The sequence below is a fragment of the Ranitomeya imitator genome, chromosome 1 (assembly GCF_032444005.1).
Source record: "Ranitomeya imitator isolate aRanImi1 chromosome 1, aRanImi1.pri, whole genome shotgun sequence".
Taxonomy (NCBI): domain Eukaryota; kingdom Metazoa; phylum Chordata; class Amphibia; order Anura; family Dendrobatidae; genus Ranitomeya; species Ranitomeya imitator.
In genome coordinates, this window is record NC_091282.1 from 645,450,336 (window position 1) to 645,467,476 (window position 17,141).

The following is a 17,141-nucleotide window of genomic DNA, read 5'->3' on the forward strand; positions in this document are numbered from 1 at the left end:
GGTATTTGTATTTCCAGATCCTTGCTGCAGCACCACTGCGAACTTGGATCTTCTATCTCAGGTCCTTGTTGAAGAGATCCTTCATTGAACGCCAAGGGGTTTTGACTTTGTTCACTGTGAATATGGAAAAAAAATTGTTAAGCAATGCACTTTAGGCTGGGATCACACAACCATGTGTGATGCGAGACCCTCGCAGGAGTTTCTTGCATCACACACGGTTGTGTGATCCCGGCCTTCAGGTTCACTGAGGCATCAGACTACAAAGCAATACTTACGAAAAGCCTTTCTGACTCGTGGCGTGGCGTTGTCCCTGACATCCATCAGCGCTTGGGCCACCTCATTCCACAGCCGCCAAATCACCACAGTCTCCAAGTGCTGCTGCTCCCGGGTGTCCCACAACACAACTCGCTCCTGCACCAAGGTGATGAGGAGGTGGTTGTCAAGGAATTCCTCCTCCCGTTGTGGAACCTAGAAATGAAACAAAGACATCCATGTTGGAAAGATAAAACCCTTAAAACAAAAAAAAGCAAAAATAATAAAAAAAAGCAAGAGTACCAAAAACAGTCAAGAATAAATAAAAACAGTCAAGAATGCTTATACGCCGTCTTGTCACCGGAACTTGGCCCTGAGCCTGCTGCTCCTTTTCATCTGCACTGGAATGGTTCTGCAAAAAGAAAAAGAAATATTGTGCCACATGGGTAATAGTGACAGTGAATACTTACCAATCAGTAGCAAATGTATTCACTTCAGTTTCCTGTCCATTCTGTGAGGTCTGGTCTTCACTGGAGGACATGATGAGGAATGCTGCAAGAGAGACAGAAATGATTGCAGACTGCAGGGAGAAAAACAGACAGGCAGACATATAACTTGTATACTCACATTATACTCAGAGTCTTCCAATGCTTCCAAAAAAGTCTTCCAATCCTAGTAGTGTCTTGAACAGGGCTGGCGTCAGCACCCAGTGCACCCGGGCAAGTGTCGGGGCCCTGGCGAGACGTGGGGCCCATTCATGGTACAGACAGGACACAGTGCCGGTGTTAAGGACAGGCAGCTGCTTAGGGCCCCCACTCCCCAGGGGCCCTCAGCTAGCCGCACATCATGCAGCTGTTATGGGGCCCCTGTGAGGCAGCGCACTCACTGTGTACCAAGCAGTGCAGCGGCAGCTGCCGAGACAGGAGCAGGGAGCAGCACGGGCACGAGGAGAGGTGGGGAGTGTTTTTTTACTATAACAGTGAGTACTGGACTATGGGGCCATTCTCGGGGGGATGCGGGCTGTGCTATATACTACATGGCTGTGCTATATACTACGTGGGCTGTGCAATATGCTACATGGGTTGTGCTATATACTACATGACTATGCTATATACTACATGGCTGTGTTATATACTACGTGGCTGTGCTATATATACTATGTGGCTGTGCTATATACTACATGACTGTGCTATATACTACATGGGCTGTGTTATATACTACATGGCTGTGTTATGTACTACGTGGGCTGTGCTATATACTAAGTGGCTGTGCTATATACTATGTGGCTGTGTTATATGCTACATGGCTGTGTTATATACTACGTGGCTGTGCTATATACTATGTGGCTATGCTATATACTACGTGGCCGTGTTATATACTATGTGGCTGTGTTACATATTACATGGCTGTGCTATATACTATGTGGCTGTGCTATATGCTACGTGGCTGTGCTATATACTATGTGGCTGTGCTATATGTTATGTGGGCTGTGTTATATGCTACATGGCTGTGTTATATGTGACGTGAGCTGTGCTATATACTACATGGATGTGCTGTATACTATGTGGCTGTGCTCTATACAACGTGGCTGTGCTACATGCTATGTGGCTGTGTTATATGCTAAATGGGCTGTGTTATATACTATGTGGCAGTGCTATATACTGTGTGGCTGTGCTATATACTACGTGGCTATGTTATATACTATGCGGGATATGTTATATACTACATGGCTGTGTTATATACTACGTGGCTGTGCTATATACTATGTGGCTGTGCTATATACTACATGGCCATGATATTTACTATGTGGCTGTGTTATATATTACATGGCTGTGCTATATGCTAAGTGGCTGTGCTATATACTACATGGCTCTACTATATACTACGTGGCTGTGCTATATGCTACGTGGGCTTTGTTATATACTACATGGCTGTGTTATATGCTACGTGGCTGTGCTATATACTATGTGGCTGTGCTATATGCTATGTGGCTGTGCTATATGCTACATGGGCTGTGTTATATACTACGTGGCTGTGCCATATACTGTGTGGCTATGCTGTATACTACGTGGCTGTGTTATATACTATGCGGGATGTGTTATACATTACATAGTTGTGCTATATACTATGTGGTTGTGCTATATACTAAGTGGCTGTGCTATATACTAAGTAACTGTGCTATATACTATGTGGCTGTGCTATATGCTACGTGGGCTGTGTTATATACTACATGGCTGTGTTATATGCTACGTGGCTGTGCTATATACTATGTGGCTGTGCTGTATGCTACGTTGCTGTGCTATATACTACGTGGCTGTGCTATATCCTACGTGGTTGTGCTATATGCTATGTGGGCTGTGTTATATACTACATAGCTGTGTTATATGCTACGTGGCTGTGCTATATGCTATGTGGCTGTGTTATATGCTACATGGGCTGTGTTATATACTACATGGCTGTGCTATATACTGCATGGTTGTGCTATATACTACGTGGCTGTGTTATATACTACGCGGGATGTGATATATACTACATGGCTGTGTTATATACTACGTGGCTGTGCTATATACTATGTATCTGTGCTATATACTATGTGGCCATGTTATATACTATGTGGCTGTTTTATATATTACATGGCTGTGCTATATGCTACGTGGCTGTGCTATATACTACATGGCTGTGCTATATACTACGTGGCTGTGCTATATGCTACGTGGGCTGTGTTATATACTACATGGCTGTGTTATATGCTACGTGGCTGTGCTATATACTATGTGGCTGTGCTATATGCTACGTGGCTGTGCTATATACTATGTGGCTGGCTATATACTACGTGACTGTGCTACATGCTATGTGGGCTGTGTTATATACTACATGGCTGTGTTATATGCTACGTGGGCTGTGCTATATACTACATGGCTGTGTTATGTACTACGTGGGCTGTGCTATATACTACGTGGCTGTGTTATATACTACGTGGCTGTGTTATATGCTACATCGGCTGTGTTATATACTACGTGGCTGTGCCATATACTGTGTGCTATATGCTATGTGGGCTGTGTTATATATTACTTGGCTGTGTTATATGCTACGTAGCTGTGCTATATACTACGTGGCTGTGCTATATGCTTCGTGGCTGTGCTATATACTACGCGGCTGTGCTATATACTACGTGGCTGTGCTATATGCTATGTGGGCTGTTATATACTACATGGCTGTGTTATATGCTACGTGGCTGTGCTATATACTACATGGCTGTGCTATATACTACGTGGCTGTGCTATATGCTATGTGGGCTGTTATATACTACATGGCTGTGTTATATGCTACATGGGCTGTGCTATATACTACATGGCTGTGCTATATACTACGTGGCTGTGCTATATGCTACGTGGCTGTGCTATATTCGTGGCTGTGCTATATACTATGTGGCTGTGCTATATGCTACGTGGGCTGTGTTATATACTACATGGCTGTGTTATATGCTACGTGGCTGTGCTATATGCTGCGTGGGCTATGTTATATACTACATGGCTGTGCTATATGCTATGTGTGCTGTGCTATATACTACATGGCTGTGTTCTATACTACATGGCTGTGCTATATGCTACATGGCTGTGCTATATGCTACGTGGCAGTGCTATATACTACGTGGCTGTGCTATATACTACGTGGCTGTGCTATATGCTACCCATTTTGCACTTTTGCATATGTTCTACGTTAATACTTTCTAATGTTTACTTTAAAAAGTTTTCCATTAAAAAATTGTCATATTCAATGTATGGAGTTTTTTCTTTGCAGCAAGTGCAGCTAACAATAAAATGCCTATTGGTAACTGATACATACATGCTAGCCACCTTAGGGAGAGACCCAAGTTGGGCTAAATGTAGCGGGACGAAAGAGACCGAAAAGCCCTCTACTTAAAGGAAATACATAGTGGCTGCTTTCCTGAAACGGAAAGTACTTGCAAGCAGCATAATACAAAGAATAGCAGGTTTACCCAGAATCCTTTGCAGTAGGCGGAGCTATGCAAATCATCTCTTTCCACCCCAGTCTAATCCACAGCGCTTGGAATCGCCAAGCGTGCAATGCTGCGGATTAGTTTCTAAATTTACACAGCCAACCAATTCCTACCTGTGGACACGTGTTTCGGGCTTTGGAAGAGGGAGGAGGTCAAAATAATTGGCGTATAAGGGGTTGACTTATATAAAGCCCCTCTGCTGTATGGTATTGTAGAATTTACAATAGCTATCACTCAGGTAAGAAGTGAAATCTGGCATTGTACAGGTCCTTCTCAAAAAATTAGCATATAGTGTTAAATTTCATTATTTACCATAATGTAATGATTACAATTAAACTTTCATATATTATAGATTCATTATCCACCAACTGAAATTTGTCAGGTATTTTATTGTTTTAATACTGATGATTTTGGCATACAACTCCTGATAACCCAAAAAACCTGTCTCAATAAATTAGCATATTTCACCCATCCAATCAAATAAAAGTGTTTTTTAATAACAAACAAAAAAAACAACAAATAATAATGTTCAGTTATGCACTCAATACTTGGTCGGGAATCCTTTGGCAGAAATGACTGCTTCAATGCGGCGTGGCATGGAGGCAATCAGCCTGTGACACTGCTGAGATGTTATGGAGGCCCAGGATGCTTCAATAGCGGCCTTAAGCTCATCCAGAGTGTTGGGTCTTGCGTCTCTCAACTTTCTCTTCACAATATCCCACAGATTCTCTATGGGGTTCAGGTCAGGAGAGTTGGCAGGCCAATTGAGCACAGTAATACCATGGTCAGTAAACCATTTACCAGTGGTTTTGGCACTGTGAGCAGGTGCCAGGTCGTGCTGAAAAATGAAATCTTCATCTCCATAAAGCATTTCAGCCGATGGAAGCATGAAGTGCTCCAAAATCTCCTGATAGCTAGCTGCATTGACCCTGCCCTTGATGAAACACAGTGGACCAACACCAGCAGCTGACATGGCACCCCACACCATCACTGACTGTGGGTACTTGACACTGGACTTCAGGCATTTTGGCATTTCCTTCTCCCCAGTCTTCCTCCAGACTCTGGCACCTTGATTTCCGAATGACATGCAAAATTTGCTTTCATCAGAAAAAAGTACTTGGGACCACTTAGCAACAGTCCAGTGCTGCTTCTCTGTAGCCCAGGTCAGGCGCCTCTGCCGCTGTTTATGGTTCAAAAGTGGCTTTACCTGGGGAATGCGGCACCTGTAGCCCATTTCCTGCACACGCCTGTGCACGGTGGCTCTGGATGTTTCCACACCAGACTCAGTCCACTGCTTCCTCAGGTTCCCCAAGGTCTGGAATCGGTCCTTCTCCACAATCTTCCTCAGGGTCCGGTCTCCTCTTCTCGTTGTACAGCGTTTTCTGCCACATTGTTTCCTTCCAACAGACTTACCATTGAGGTGCCTTGATACAGCACTCTGGGAACAGCCTATTTGTTGAGAAATTTCTTTCTGGGTCTTACCCTCTTGCTTGAGGGTGTCAATGATGGCCTTCTTGACATCTGTCAGGTCGCTAGTCTTACCCATGATGGGGGTTTTGAGTAATGAACCAGGCAGGGAGTTTATAAAAGCCTCAGGTATCTTTTGCATGTGTTTAGAGTTAATTAGTTGATTCAGAAGATTAGGGTAATAGGTCGTTTAGAGAACCTTTTCTTGATATGCTAATTTATTGAGACAGGTTTTTTGGGTTATCAGGAGTTGTATGTCAAAATCATCAGTATTAAACAATAAAAGACCTGACAAATTTCAGTTGGTGGATAATGAATCTATAATATATGAAAGTTTAATTGTAATCATTACATTATGGTAAATAATGAAATTTAACACTATATGCTAATTTTTTGAGAAGGACCTGTACTATACGTATATTGCTCTGCTGTATCTGTGCACCATGAATCGTGGTATGTGTTAAAGGGGGGGCCCACTGAGACTCTTTCGCCCGGGGCCCTCAAAACCCTGGAGGGGGCCCTGGTCTTGAGAGTAATGTACTTCCACTGCCGACACCTTCTTTTATAAGGTTTGTTTGGGGGGTGGCTTAAATCCAGTTCCTAGACATGTTTACTTATAAAACCAATAATAAAGGCCCGCACCCACTACCCAGTAGGGAAGGTGCAAAAAGAGTGAAACAGGTCGGTGCTAATTCTGAAAAACAGCATATTAATTTTTTAAATCTAATACATGCTATAACCAAATTATAGTGTTCCCAGAAGGGCTGTGTGCCACAACTAGAAGGAGAGCAAAAAGGATGACATGTAAATATTACCTGAACAGTATCTGGAGCTCTGAGGTGCCACCGTCCCCATCTCGCGTTTCGGCGCTTTGCCTTCTTCCGGGGGATGGCATCCAGAGATTACCAGGACCTTATATATGCCGGGCTGCCCTATTGCAAGATTCGAACCATAAAAGTACTGCATATGCATGGCGCATGTGGACGCCGACACTCCCGGAAGCAGGTGCCAACGAGCGTGTCACCGGGCAAGCCAGTCCACGCACGAGGCACCGCCCACACGAGATCATGTGACTGGAGCTCCGAGCGCAGGAAAGGCCCGGCTGGAGAAAGACGCTATCACTGGCACCCAGCCACCAGGGGCAAGCGCACATGCGCATCAGCAGTAACATGTAAGTATATGGTGAAAAAAAAATCTAGATAATATCAATATAAATAAATAATAACAATGAGAGAACATTAATAACAACTAATTGAAGTGACATACAATATAGTAAGGTGCAATACTGAATGGAATTACAGTGTTATATAAGAGTCAAAACTTGACTAATATAATGGGACCCCAAGGGATGGAGATGTATACAAGAATATACAGTAATAGTGATATAAAAATATAAATATAAGACCCCAAATCTGGGGTATATACAGATACAAAACTGCCAATATATAAATAACAATTGAATGATGAGAGTGAATCATACAGCCATTAAAAATCTTATGTGAAATATACAATATAGCAATTACCGTATATACTCGAGTATAAGCCGGCCCCCCTAATTTTGCCACAAAAAACTGGGAAAACCTATTGACTCGAGTATAAGCCTAGGGTGGAAATGCAGCATTTACCGGTGAATTTCAAAAATAAAAATAGATCATTATTTCCCCATAGCTGTGCCATATAGTGCTCTGCACCATTCATTATTTCCCCATAGCTGTGCCATATAGTGCTCTGCACCGTTCATTATTGCCCCATAGCTGTGCCATATAGTACTCTGCACCGTTAATTATTTCCCCATAGCTGTGCCATATAGTGCTCTGCACCGTTCATATTTCCACATAGCTCTGCCATATAGTGCTCTGCACCGTTCATATTTCCCCATAGCTCTGCCATATAGTAATAATAATAATAATAATACATTTTATTTATATAGCGCCAACATATTCCGCAGCGCTTTACAAATTATAGAGGAGACTTGTACAGACAATAGACATTACAGCATAACAGAAATACAGTTCAAAACAGATACCAGGAGGAATGAGGGCCCTGCTCGCAAGCTTACAGACTATGAGGAAAAGGGGAGACACGAGAGGTGGATGGTAACAATTGCTTTCGTTGTTTGGACCAGCCATAGTGTAAGGCTCAGGTGTTCATGTAAAGCTGCATGAACCAGTTACCTGCCTAAGTATGTAGCAGTACAGACACAGAGGGCTATTAACTGCATAAAGTGAATGAGAACATGATGCGAGGAACCTGTTTTTTTTTTTTTTTTTTTTATATAAATAGGCCACACAGGGATCGTTAGGTTAATGCATTGAGGTGGTAGGCCAGTCTGAACAAGTGAGTTTTTAGGGTACGCTTAAAACTGTGGGGATTGGGGATTAATCGTATTAACCTAGGTAGTGCATTCCAAAGAATCGGCGCAGCACGTGTAAAGTATATAGTGCTCTGCACCGTTCATATTTCCCCATAGCTCTGCCATATAGTGCGCTGCACCGTTCATTTTGCCCCATATTTGTGCCCTGTATGCTCTGCACCGTTCATACTGCCCCCATATCTGTGCCCCATATAGTGCTCTGCACCGTTCATACTGCCCCCATATCTGTGCCCCATATAGTGCTCTGCACCGTTCATACTGCCCCCATATCTGTGCCCCATATAGTGCTCTGCACCGTTCATACTGCCCCCATATCTGTGCCCCATATAGTGCTCTGCACCGTTCATACTGCCCCCATATCTGTGCCCCATATAGTGCTCTGCACCGTTCATACTGCCCCCATATCTGTGCCCCATATAGTGCTCTGCACCGTTCATACTGCCCCATAGATGCTCCACATAAATCTGTGCCGCTGCTGCAATTAAAAAAAAAAAAAAAAAAAAGCCATACTCACCTCTCTTGATTGCAGCTCCCGGCGTCTCGTTCCGGCGTCCGGTCCCAGCGTCTCTCTGCTCTGACTGATCAGGCAGAGGGTGCCGTGCACACTATATGCATCATCGCGCCCTCTGACCTGAACAGTCAGAGCGGAGCGGAGCGATGCCGGGAAGATGGAGCGGCGCCCGGCGGCTGGAACGGGGACAGGTAAATATGACATACTTACCTGGTCCTGACGTCCGGCTCCCCCTGCCGTCCCACGGTCTTCGGTGCCGCAGCTTCTTTCTCTATCAGCGGTCACCGTTACCGCTGATTAGAGAAATGAATAGGCGGCTCCACCCCTTTGGGAGGTGGAGCCGCCTATTCATTTCTCTAATGAGCGGTCCCACGTGACCGCTGAAGAGGGGAAGAGCTGAAGCACAGAAGACCGTGGGACGGCAGGGGGAGCGCCAGGATCACTGGAACTAGGTAAGTATACCTCAGTGCCCTCTCCCCCTCACCCGCCGACCCTGCCACCCACCTTGACTCGAATATAAGCCGAGAGGGGCACTTTCAGCCCAAAAATTTGGGCTGAAAATCTCGGCTTATACTCGAGTATATACGGTAGGTGAGATCCCTCCGTGATGACATCCCAATAGAGAAGCTGGATGATAGGGTTAGTTGAGTCCAAGCTAAATCCATACTTGATGTCCGAACAAATATTGTTTCATCACAAGCACAAGGAGCAGATTGACGTAAACAAGAGAAGATACTGAAAATATAAAAAAGTAATTACTGTAATAATATGTACAGTACAGACCAAAAGTTTGGACACACATTCACATTTAAAGATTTTTCTGTATTTTCATGACTATGACAATTGTACATTCACACTGAAGGCATCAAAACTATGAATTAACACATGTGGAATTATATACAGGTCCTTCTCAAAAAATTAGCATATAGTGTTAAATTTCATTATTTACCATAATGTAATGATTACAATTAAACTTTCATATATTATAGATTCATTATCCACCAACTGAAATTTGTCAGGTCTTTTATTGTTTAAATACTGATGATTTTGGCATACAACTCCTGATAACCCAAAAAACCTGTCTCAATAAATTAGCATATCAAGAAAAGGTTCTCTAAACGACCTATTACCCTAATCTTCTGAATCAACTAATTAACTCTAAACACATGCAAAAGATACCTGAGGCTTTTATAAACTCCCTGCCTGGTTCATTACTCAAAACCCCCATCATGGGTAAGACTAGCGACCTGACAGATGTCAAGAAGGCCATCATTGACACCCTTAAGCAAGAGGGTAAGACCCAGAAAGAAATTTCTCAACAAATAGGCTGTTCCCAGAGTGCTGTATCAAGGCACCTCAATGGTAAGTCTGTTGGAAGGAAACAATGTGGCAGAAAACGCTGTACAACGAGAAGAGGAGACCGGACCCTGAGGAAGATTGTGGAGAAGGACCGATTCCAGACCTTGGGGAACCTGAGGAAGCAGTGGACTGAGTCTGGTGTGGAAACATCCAGAGCCACCGTGCACAGGCGTGTGCAGGAAATGGGCTACAGGTGCCGCATTCCCCAGGTAAAGCCACTTTTGAACCATAAACAGCGGCAGAGGCGCCTGACCTGGGCTACAGAGAAGCAGCACTGGACTGTTGCTAAGTGGTCCCAAGTACTTTTTTCTGATGAAAGCAAATTTTGCATGTCATTCGGAAATCAAGGTGCCAGAGTCTGGAGGAAGACTGGGGAGAAGGAAATGCCAAAATGCCTGAAGTCCAGTGTCAAGTACCCACAGTCAGTGATGGTGTGGGGTGCCATGTCAGCTGCTGGTGTTGGTCCACTGTGTTTCATCAAGGGCAGGGTCAATGCAGCTAGCTATCAGGAGATTTTGGAGCACTTCATGCTTCCATCGGCTGAAATGCTTTATGGAGATGAAGATTTCATTTTTCAGCACGACCTGGCACCTGCTCACAGTGCCAAAACCACTGGTAAATGGTTTACTGACCATGGTATTACTGTGCTCAATTGGCCTGCCAACTCTCCTGACCTGAACCCCATAGAGAATCTGTGGGATATTGTGAAGAGAAAGTTGAGAGACGCAAGACCCAACACTCTGGATGAGCTTAAGGCCGCTATTGAAGCATCCTGGGCCTCCATAACATCTCAGCAGTGTCACAGGCTGATTGCCTCCATGCCACGCCGCATTGAAGCAGTCATTTCTGCCAAAGGATTCCCGACCAAGTATTGAGTGCATAACTGAACATTATTATTTGATGGTTTTTTTGTTTGTTATTAAAAAACACTTTTATTTGATTGGATGGGTGAAATATGCTAATTTATTGAGACAGGTTTTTTGGGTTATCAGGAGTTGTATGCCAAAATCATCAGTATTAAAACAATAAAAGACCTGACAAATTTCAGTTGGTGGATAATGAATCTATAATATATGAAAGTTTAATTGTAATCATTACATTATGGTAAATAATGAAATTTAACACTATATGCTAATTTTTTGAGAAGGACCTGTACTTAACAAAAAAGTGTGAAACAACTGAAATTATCTATATATATAATTGTCTAAGGGTTTTTCCGTCTGTCTGTCTTTCTGTCTGTCTGTCTGTCTGTCTTTCTGCCTGTCTGTCTGTCCTGGAAATCCCGCGTCTCTGATTGCCAGGCCTCGACCAATCAGCAACGGGCACAGCGACGATGATGTCATAAAGGACGTAGACATCTCACGTTTCTGATTCAGCGACGGGCACAGTATCGACGTAGATGTCATAATGGTTGCCATGGCGACGATGATGTCATAAAGGTTGCCTCGACCAATCAGCGACGGACACAGTCTGCCGCGAATTCTGGAATCATCATTGTCCATATACTACGGGGACATGCATATTCTAGAATACCCGATGCATTAGAATCGGGCCACGATCTAGTGTCTTATATTCTAGGTTCTTCAAAGTATCCACCTTTTGCTTTGATGACTGCTTTGCACACTCTTGGCATTCTCTTGATGAGGTTCAAGAGGTAGTCACCAGGAATGGTCTTCCAACAATCTTGAAGGAGTTCCCAGAGATGCTTAGCACTTGTTGGCCCTTTTGCCTTCACTCTGCGGAACCAGCTCACCCCAAACCATCTCGATTGGCAGGGCCGGCTCCAGGGTTTTGAGGGCCCCCCTTTAACACATAACACACAGTATTATAACACAGCCATGTAGTATATAACACATCCCGCGTAGTATATTACACAGCCACGTAGTATATAGCACAGCCACGCAGTATATAGCACAGCCACATCTATATATATAATTGCCTAAGGGTTTTTCCGTCTGTCTGTCTGTCTGTCTGTCTTTCTGTCTGTCTGTCTGTCTGTCTGTCTGTCCTGGAAATCCCGGCTCTCTGATTGGTCGAGGCCGCCAGGACTCGACCAATCAGAGACCGGCATAGCATCGACGTAGAAATCCCGCGTCTCTGATTGGTCGAGGCCGCCAGTCTGATTGACACTTCTATATTGATCAGTCCTCCTGACACTTCTGTATTGATCAGTCCTCCTGACACTTCTATATTGATCAGTCCTCCTGACACTTCTATATTGATCAGTCCTCCTGACACTTCTATATTGATCAGTCCTCCTGACACTTCTATATTGATCAGTCCTCCTGACATTCTATATTGATCAGTCCTCCTGACACTTCTATATTGATCAGTCCTCCTGATACCTCTATATTGATCAGTCCTCCTGACACTTCTATATTGATCAGTCCTCCTGACACTTTTATATTGATCAGTCCTCCTGACACTTCAATATTGATCAGTCCTCCTGACACTTAATAATCTTTATTTTTATATAGCGCTAACATATTCCGCAGCGCTTTACAGTTTTGCACACATTATCATTACTGTCCCCAATGGGGCTCACAATCTAGATTCCCTATCAGTATGTCTTTGGAATGTGGGAGGAAACCGGAGTACCCGGAGGAAACCCACGCAAACACGGAGAGAACATACAAACTCTTTTGCAGATGTTGTCCTGGGTGGGATTCGAACCCAGGACCCCAGCGCTGCACTTCTATATTGATCAGTCCTCCTGATACCTCTATATTGATCAGTCTTCCTGACACTTCTATATTGATCAGTCCTCCTGATACCTCTATATTGATCAGTCCTCCTGACACTTCTATATTGATCAGTCCTCCTGACACTTCTATATTGATCAGTCCTCCTGACACTTCTATATTGATCAGTCCTCCTGACACTTCTATATTGATCAGTCCTCCTGACACTTCAATATTGATCAGTCCTCCTGACACTTCTATATTGATCAGTCCTCCTGACACTTCTATATTGATCAGTCCTCCTGACACTTCTATATTGATCAGTCCTCCTGACATTCTATATTGATCAGTCCTCCTGACACCTCTATATTGATAAATCCTCCTGACACTTCTATATTGATCAGTCCTCCTGACACCACTTTATTAATAAATCCTCCTGACACTTCTGTATTGATCAGTCCTCCTGACACTTCTATATTGATCAGTCCTCCTGACACTTCTATATTGATCAGTCCTCCTGATACTTCTATATTGATCAGTCCTCCTGACACCTCTATATTGATCAGTCCTCCTGACACTTCTATATTGATCAGTCCTCCTGACACTTCTATATTGATCAGTCCTCCTGACACCTCTATATTGATCAGTCCTCCTGATACCTCTATATTGATCAGTCCTCCTGACACTTCTATATTGATCAGTCCTCCTGACACTTCTATATTGATCAGTCCTCCTGACACTTCAATATTGATCAGTCCTCCTGACACTTCTATATTGATCAGTCCTCCTGACATTCTATATTGATCAGTCCTCCTGACACTTCAATATTGATCAGTCCTCCTGACACTTCTATATTGATCAGTCCTCCTGACACTTCTATATTGATCAGTCCTCCTGACATTCTATATTGATCAGTCCTCCTGACACTTCTATATTGATCAGTCCTCCTGACACCTCTATATTGATAAATCCTCCTGACACTTCTATATTGATCAGTCCTCCTGACACCACTTTATTGATAAATCCTCCTGACACTTCTGTATTGATCAGTCCTCCTGATACCTCTATATTGATAAATCCTCCTGACACTTCTATATTGATCAGTCCTCCTGACACTTCTATATTGATCAGTCCTCCTGACACTTCTATATTGATCAGTCCTCCTGACACTTCTATATTGATCAGTCCTCCTGACACCTCTATATTGATCAGTCCTCCTGATACCTCTATATTGATCAGTCCTCCTGACACTTCTATATTGATCAGTCCTCCTGACACTTCTATATTGATCAGTCCTCCTGACACTTTTATATTGATCAGTCCTCCTGACACTTCTATATTGATCAGTCCTCCTGACATTCTATATTGATCAGTCCTCCTGACACTTCAATATTGATCAGTCCTCCTGACACTTCTATATTGATCAGTCCTCCTGACACTTCTATATTGATCAGTCCTCCTGACACTTCTATATTGATCAGTCCTCCTGACATTCTATATTGATCAGTCCTCCTGACACTTCAATATTGATCAGTTCTCCTGACACTTCTATATTGATCAGTCCTCCTGACACTTCTATATTGATCAGTCCTCCTGACACTTCTATATTGATCAGTCCTCCTGACACTTCTATATTGATCAGTCCTCCTGACACCTCTATATTGATCAGTCCTCCTGACATTCTATATTGATCAGTCCTCCTGACACTTCTATATTGATCAATCCTCCTGACATTCTATATTGATCAGTCCTCCTGACACTTCTATATTGATCAGTCCTCCTGACACTTCTATATTGATCAGTCCTCCTGACACTTCAATATTGATCAGTCCTCCTGACACTTCTATATTGATCAGTCCTCCTGACACTTCTATATTGATCAGTCCTCCTGACACTTCTATATTGATCAGTCCTCCTGACATTCTATATTGATCAGTCCTCCTGACACTTCTATATTGATCAATCCTCCTGACATTCTATATTGATCAGTCCTCCTGACACTTCTATATTGATCAGTCCTCCTGACACTTCTATATTGATCAGTCCTCCTGACACTTCAATATTGATCAGTCCTCCTGACACTTCTATATTGATCAGTCCTCCTGACACTTCTATATTGATCAGTCCTCCTGACACTTCTATATTGATCAGTCCTCCTGACACTTCTATATTGATCAGTCCTCCTGACACTTCAATATTGATCAGTCCTCCTGACACTTCTATATTGATCAGTCCTCCTGACACTTCTATATTGATCAGTCCTCCTGACACTTCAATATTGATCAGTCCTCCTGACACTTCTATATTGATCAGTCCTCCTGACACTTCTATATTGATCAGTCCTCCTGACACTTCTATATTGATCAGTCCTTCTGACACTTCTATATTGATCAGTCCTCCTGACACTTCAATATTGATCAGTCCTCCTGACACTTCTATATTAATCAGTCCTCCTGACACTTCTATATTGATCAGTCCTCCTGACACTTCTATATTGATCAGTCCTCCTGACACTTCAATATTGATCAGTCCTCCTGACACTTCTATATTGATCAGTCCTCCTGACATTCTATATTGATCAGTCCTCCTGACACTTCAATATTGATCAGTCCTCCTGACACTTCTATATTGATCAGTCCTCCTGACACTTCTATATTGATCAGTCCTCCTGACACTTCTATATTGATCAGTCCTCCTGACATTCTATATTGATCAGTCCTCCTGACACTTCAATATTGATCAGTCCTCCTGACACTTCTATATTGATCAGTCCTCCTGACACTTCTATATTGATCAGTCCTCCTGACACTTCTATATTGATCAGTCCTCCTGACACTTCTATATTGATCAGTCCTCCTGACACCTCTATATTGATCAGTCCTCCTGACATTCTATATTGATCAGTCCTCCTGACACTTCTATATTGATCAATCCTCCTGACATTCTATATTGATCAGTCCTCCTGACACTTCTATATTGATCAGTCCTCCTGACACTTCTATATTGATCAGTCCTCCTGACACTTCAATATTGATCAGTCCTCCTGACACTTCTATATTGATCAGTCCTCCTGACACTTCTATATTGATCAGTCCTCCTGACACTTCTATATTGATCAGTCCTCCTGACACTTCTATATTGATCAGTCCTCCTGACACTTCTATATTGATCAGTCCTCCTGACACTTGACGATGATGTCATAAAGGACGTAGATATCCCGTGTCTCTGATTCAGCGACGGGCACAGTATCGACGTAGATGTCATAATGGTTGCCATGGCTGTCTTTCTGTCTGTCTGTCTGTCCTGGAAATCCCTGCTCTCTGATTGGTCGAGGCCGCCAGGCCTCGACCAATCAACAACGGGCACAGCGACGATGATGTCATAAAGGACGTAGACATCCCGCGTCTCTGATTGGTCAAGGCCGCCAGGCCTCGACCAATCAGCAACGGGCACAGCGACGATGATGTCATAATGGTTGCCATGGCGACGATGATGTCATAAAGGTTGCCTCGACCAATCAGCGACGGGCACAGTCTGCCGCGAATTCTGGAATCATCATTGTCCATTGTCCATTGTTCTAGAATATGCATGTCCCCGTAGTATATGGACAATGATGATTCCAGAATTCACGGCAGACTGTGCCCGTCGCTGATTGGTCAAGGCAACCTTTATGACATCATTGTCGCCATGGCAACCATTATGACATCTACGTCGATACTGTGCCCGTCGCTGAATCAGAAACGTGGGATTTCTACGTCCTTTATGACATCATCGTCGCTGTGCCCGTCGCTGATTGGTCGAGGCTGCCAGGCCTCGACCAATCAGAGACGCGGGATGTCTACGTCCTTTATGACATCATCGTTGCTGTGCCCGTCGCTGATTGGTCGAGGCCTGGCAGCCTCGACCATTCAGCGACGGGCACAGCGACGATGATATCATAAAAGACGTAGAAATCCCACGTTTCTGATTCAGCGACGGGCACAGTATCGACGTAGATGTCATAATGGTTGCCATTAACGCATTGGGTATTCTAGAATATGCATGTCCCCGTAGTATATGGACAATGATGATTCCAGAATTCGCGGCAGACTGTGTCCGTCGCTGATTGATCGGGTTTTTCCGTCTGTCTGTCTTTCTGTCTGTCTGTCTGTCTGTCCTGGAAATCCCGTGTCTCTGATTGGTCGAGGCCGCCAGGCCTCGACCAATCAGCGACGGGCACAGCGATGATGATGTCATAAAGGACGTAGAAATCCCGCGTCTCTGATTGGTCGAGGCCTGGCGGCCTCGACCAATCAGCAACGGGCACAGCGACGATGATGTCATAAAGGACGTAGAAATCCCATGTTTCTGATTCAGCGATGGGCACAGTATCGACGTAGATGTCATAATGGTTGCCATGGCGACGATGATGTCATAAAGGTTGCCTCGACCAATCAGCGACGGGCACAGTCTGCCGCGAATTCTGGAATCGTCATT

The 17,141-nt window shown here is 43.8% G+C and overlaps 1 protein-coding gene across 1 annotated transcript in view; it reads right to left on the reverse strand.

Annotated features, from left to right (window-relative positions):
- Positions 1–17,141, reverse strand: part of LOC138638615 (SLAM family member 9-like) — a 46,856-nt gene that overhangs the window by 4,961 nt on the left and 24,754 nt on the right. Inside the window, exon 2 of the mRNA XM_069728068.1 lies at positions 6,556–6,672. Within this exon, the coding sequence (XP_069584169.1) occupies positions 6,556–6,672 (117 nt within the window). The remainder of the gene's footprint in view (positions 1–6,555; positions 6,673–17,141) is intronic.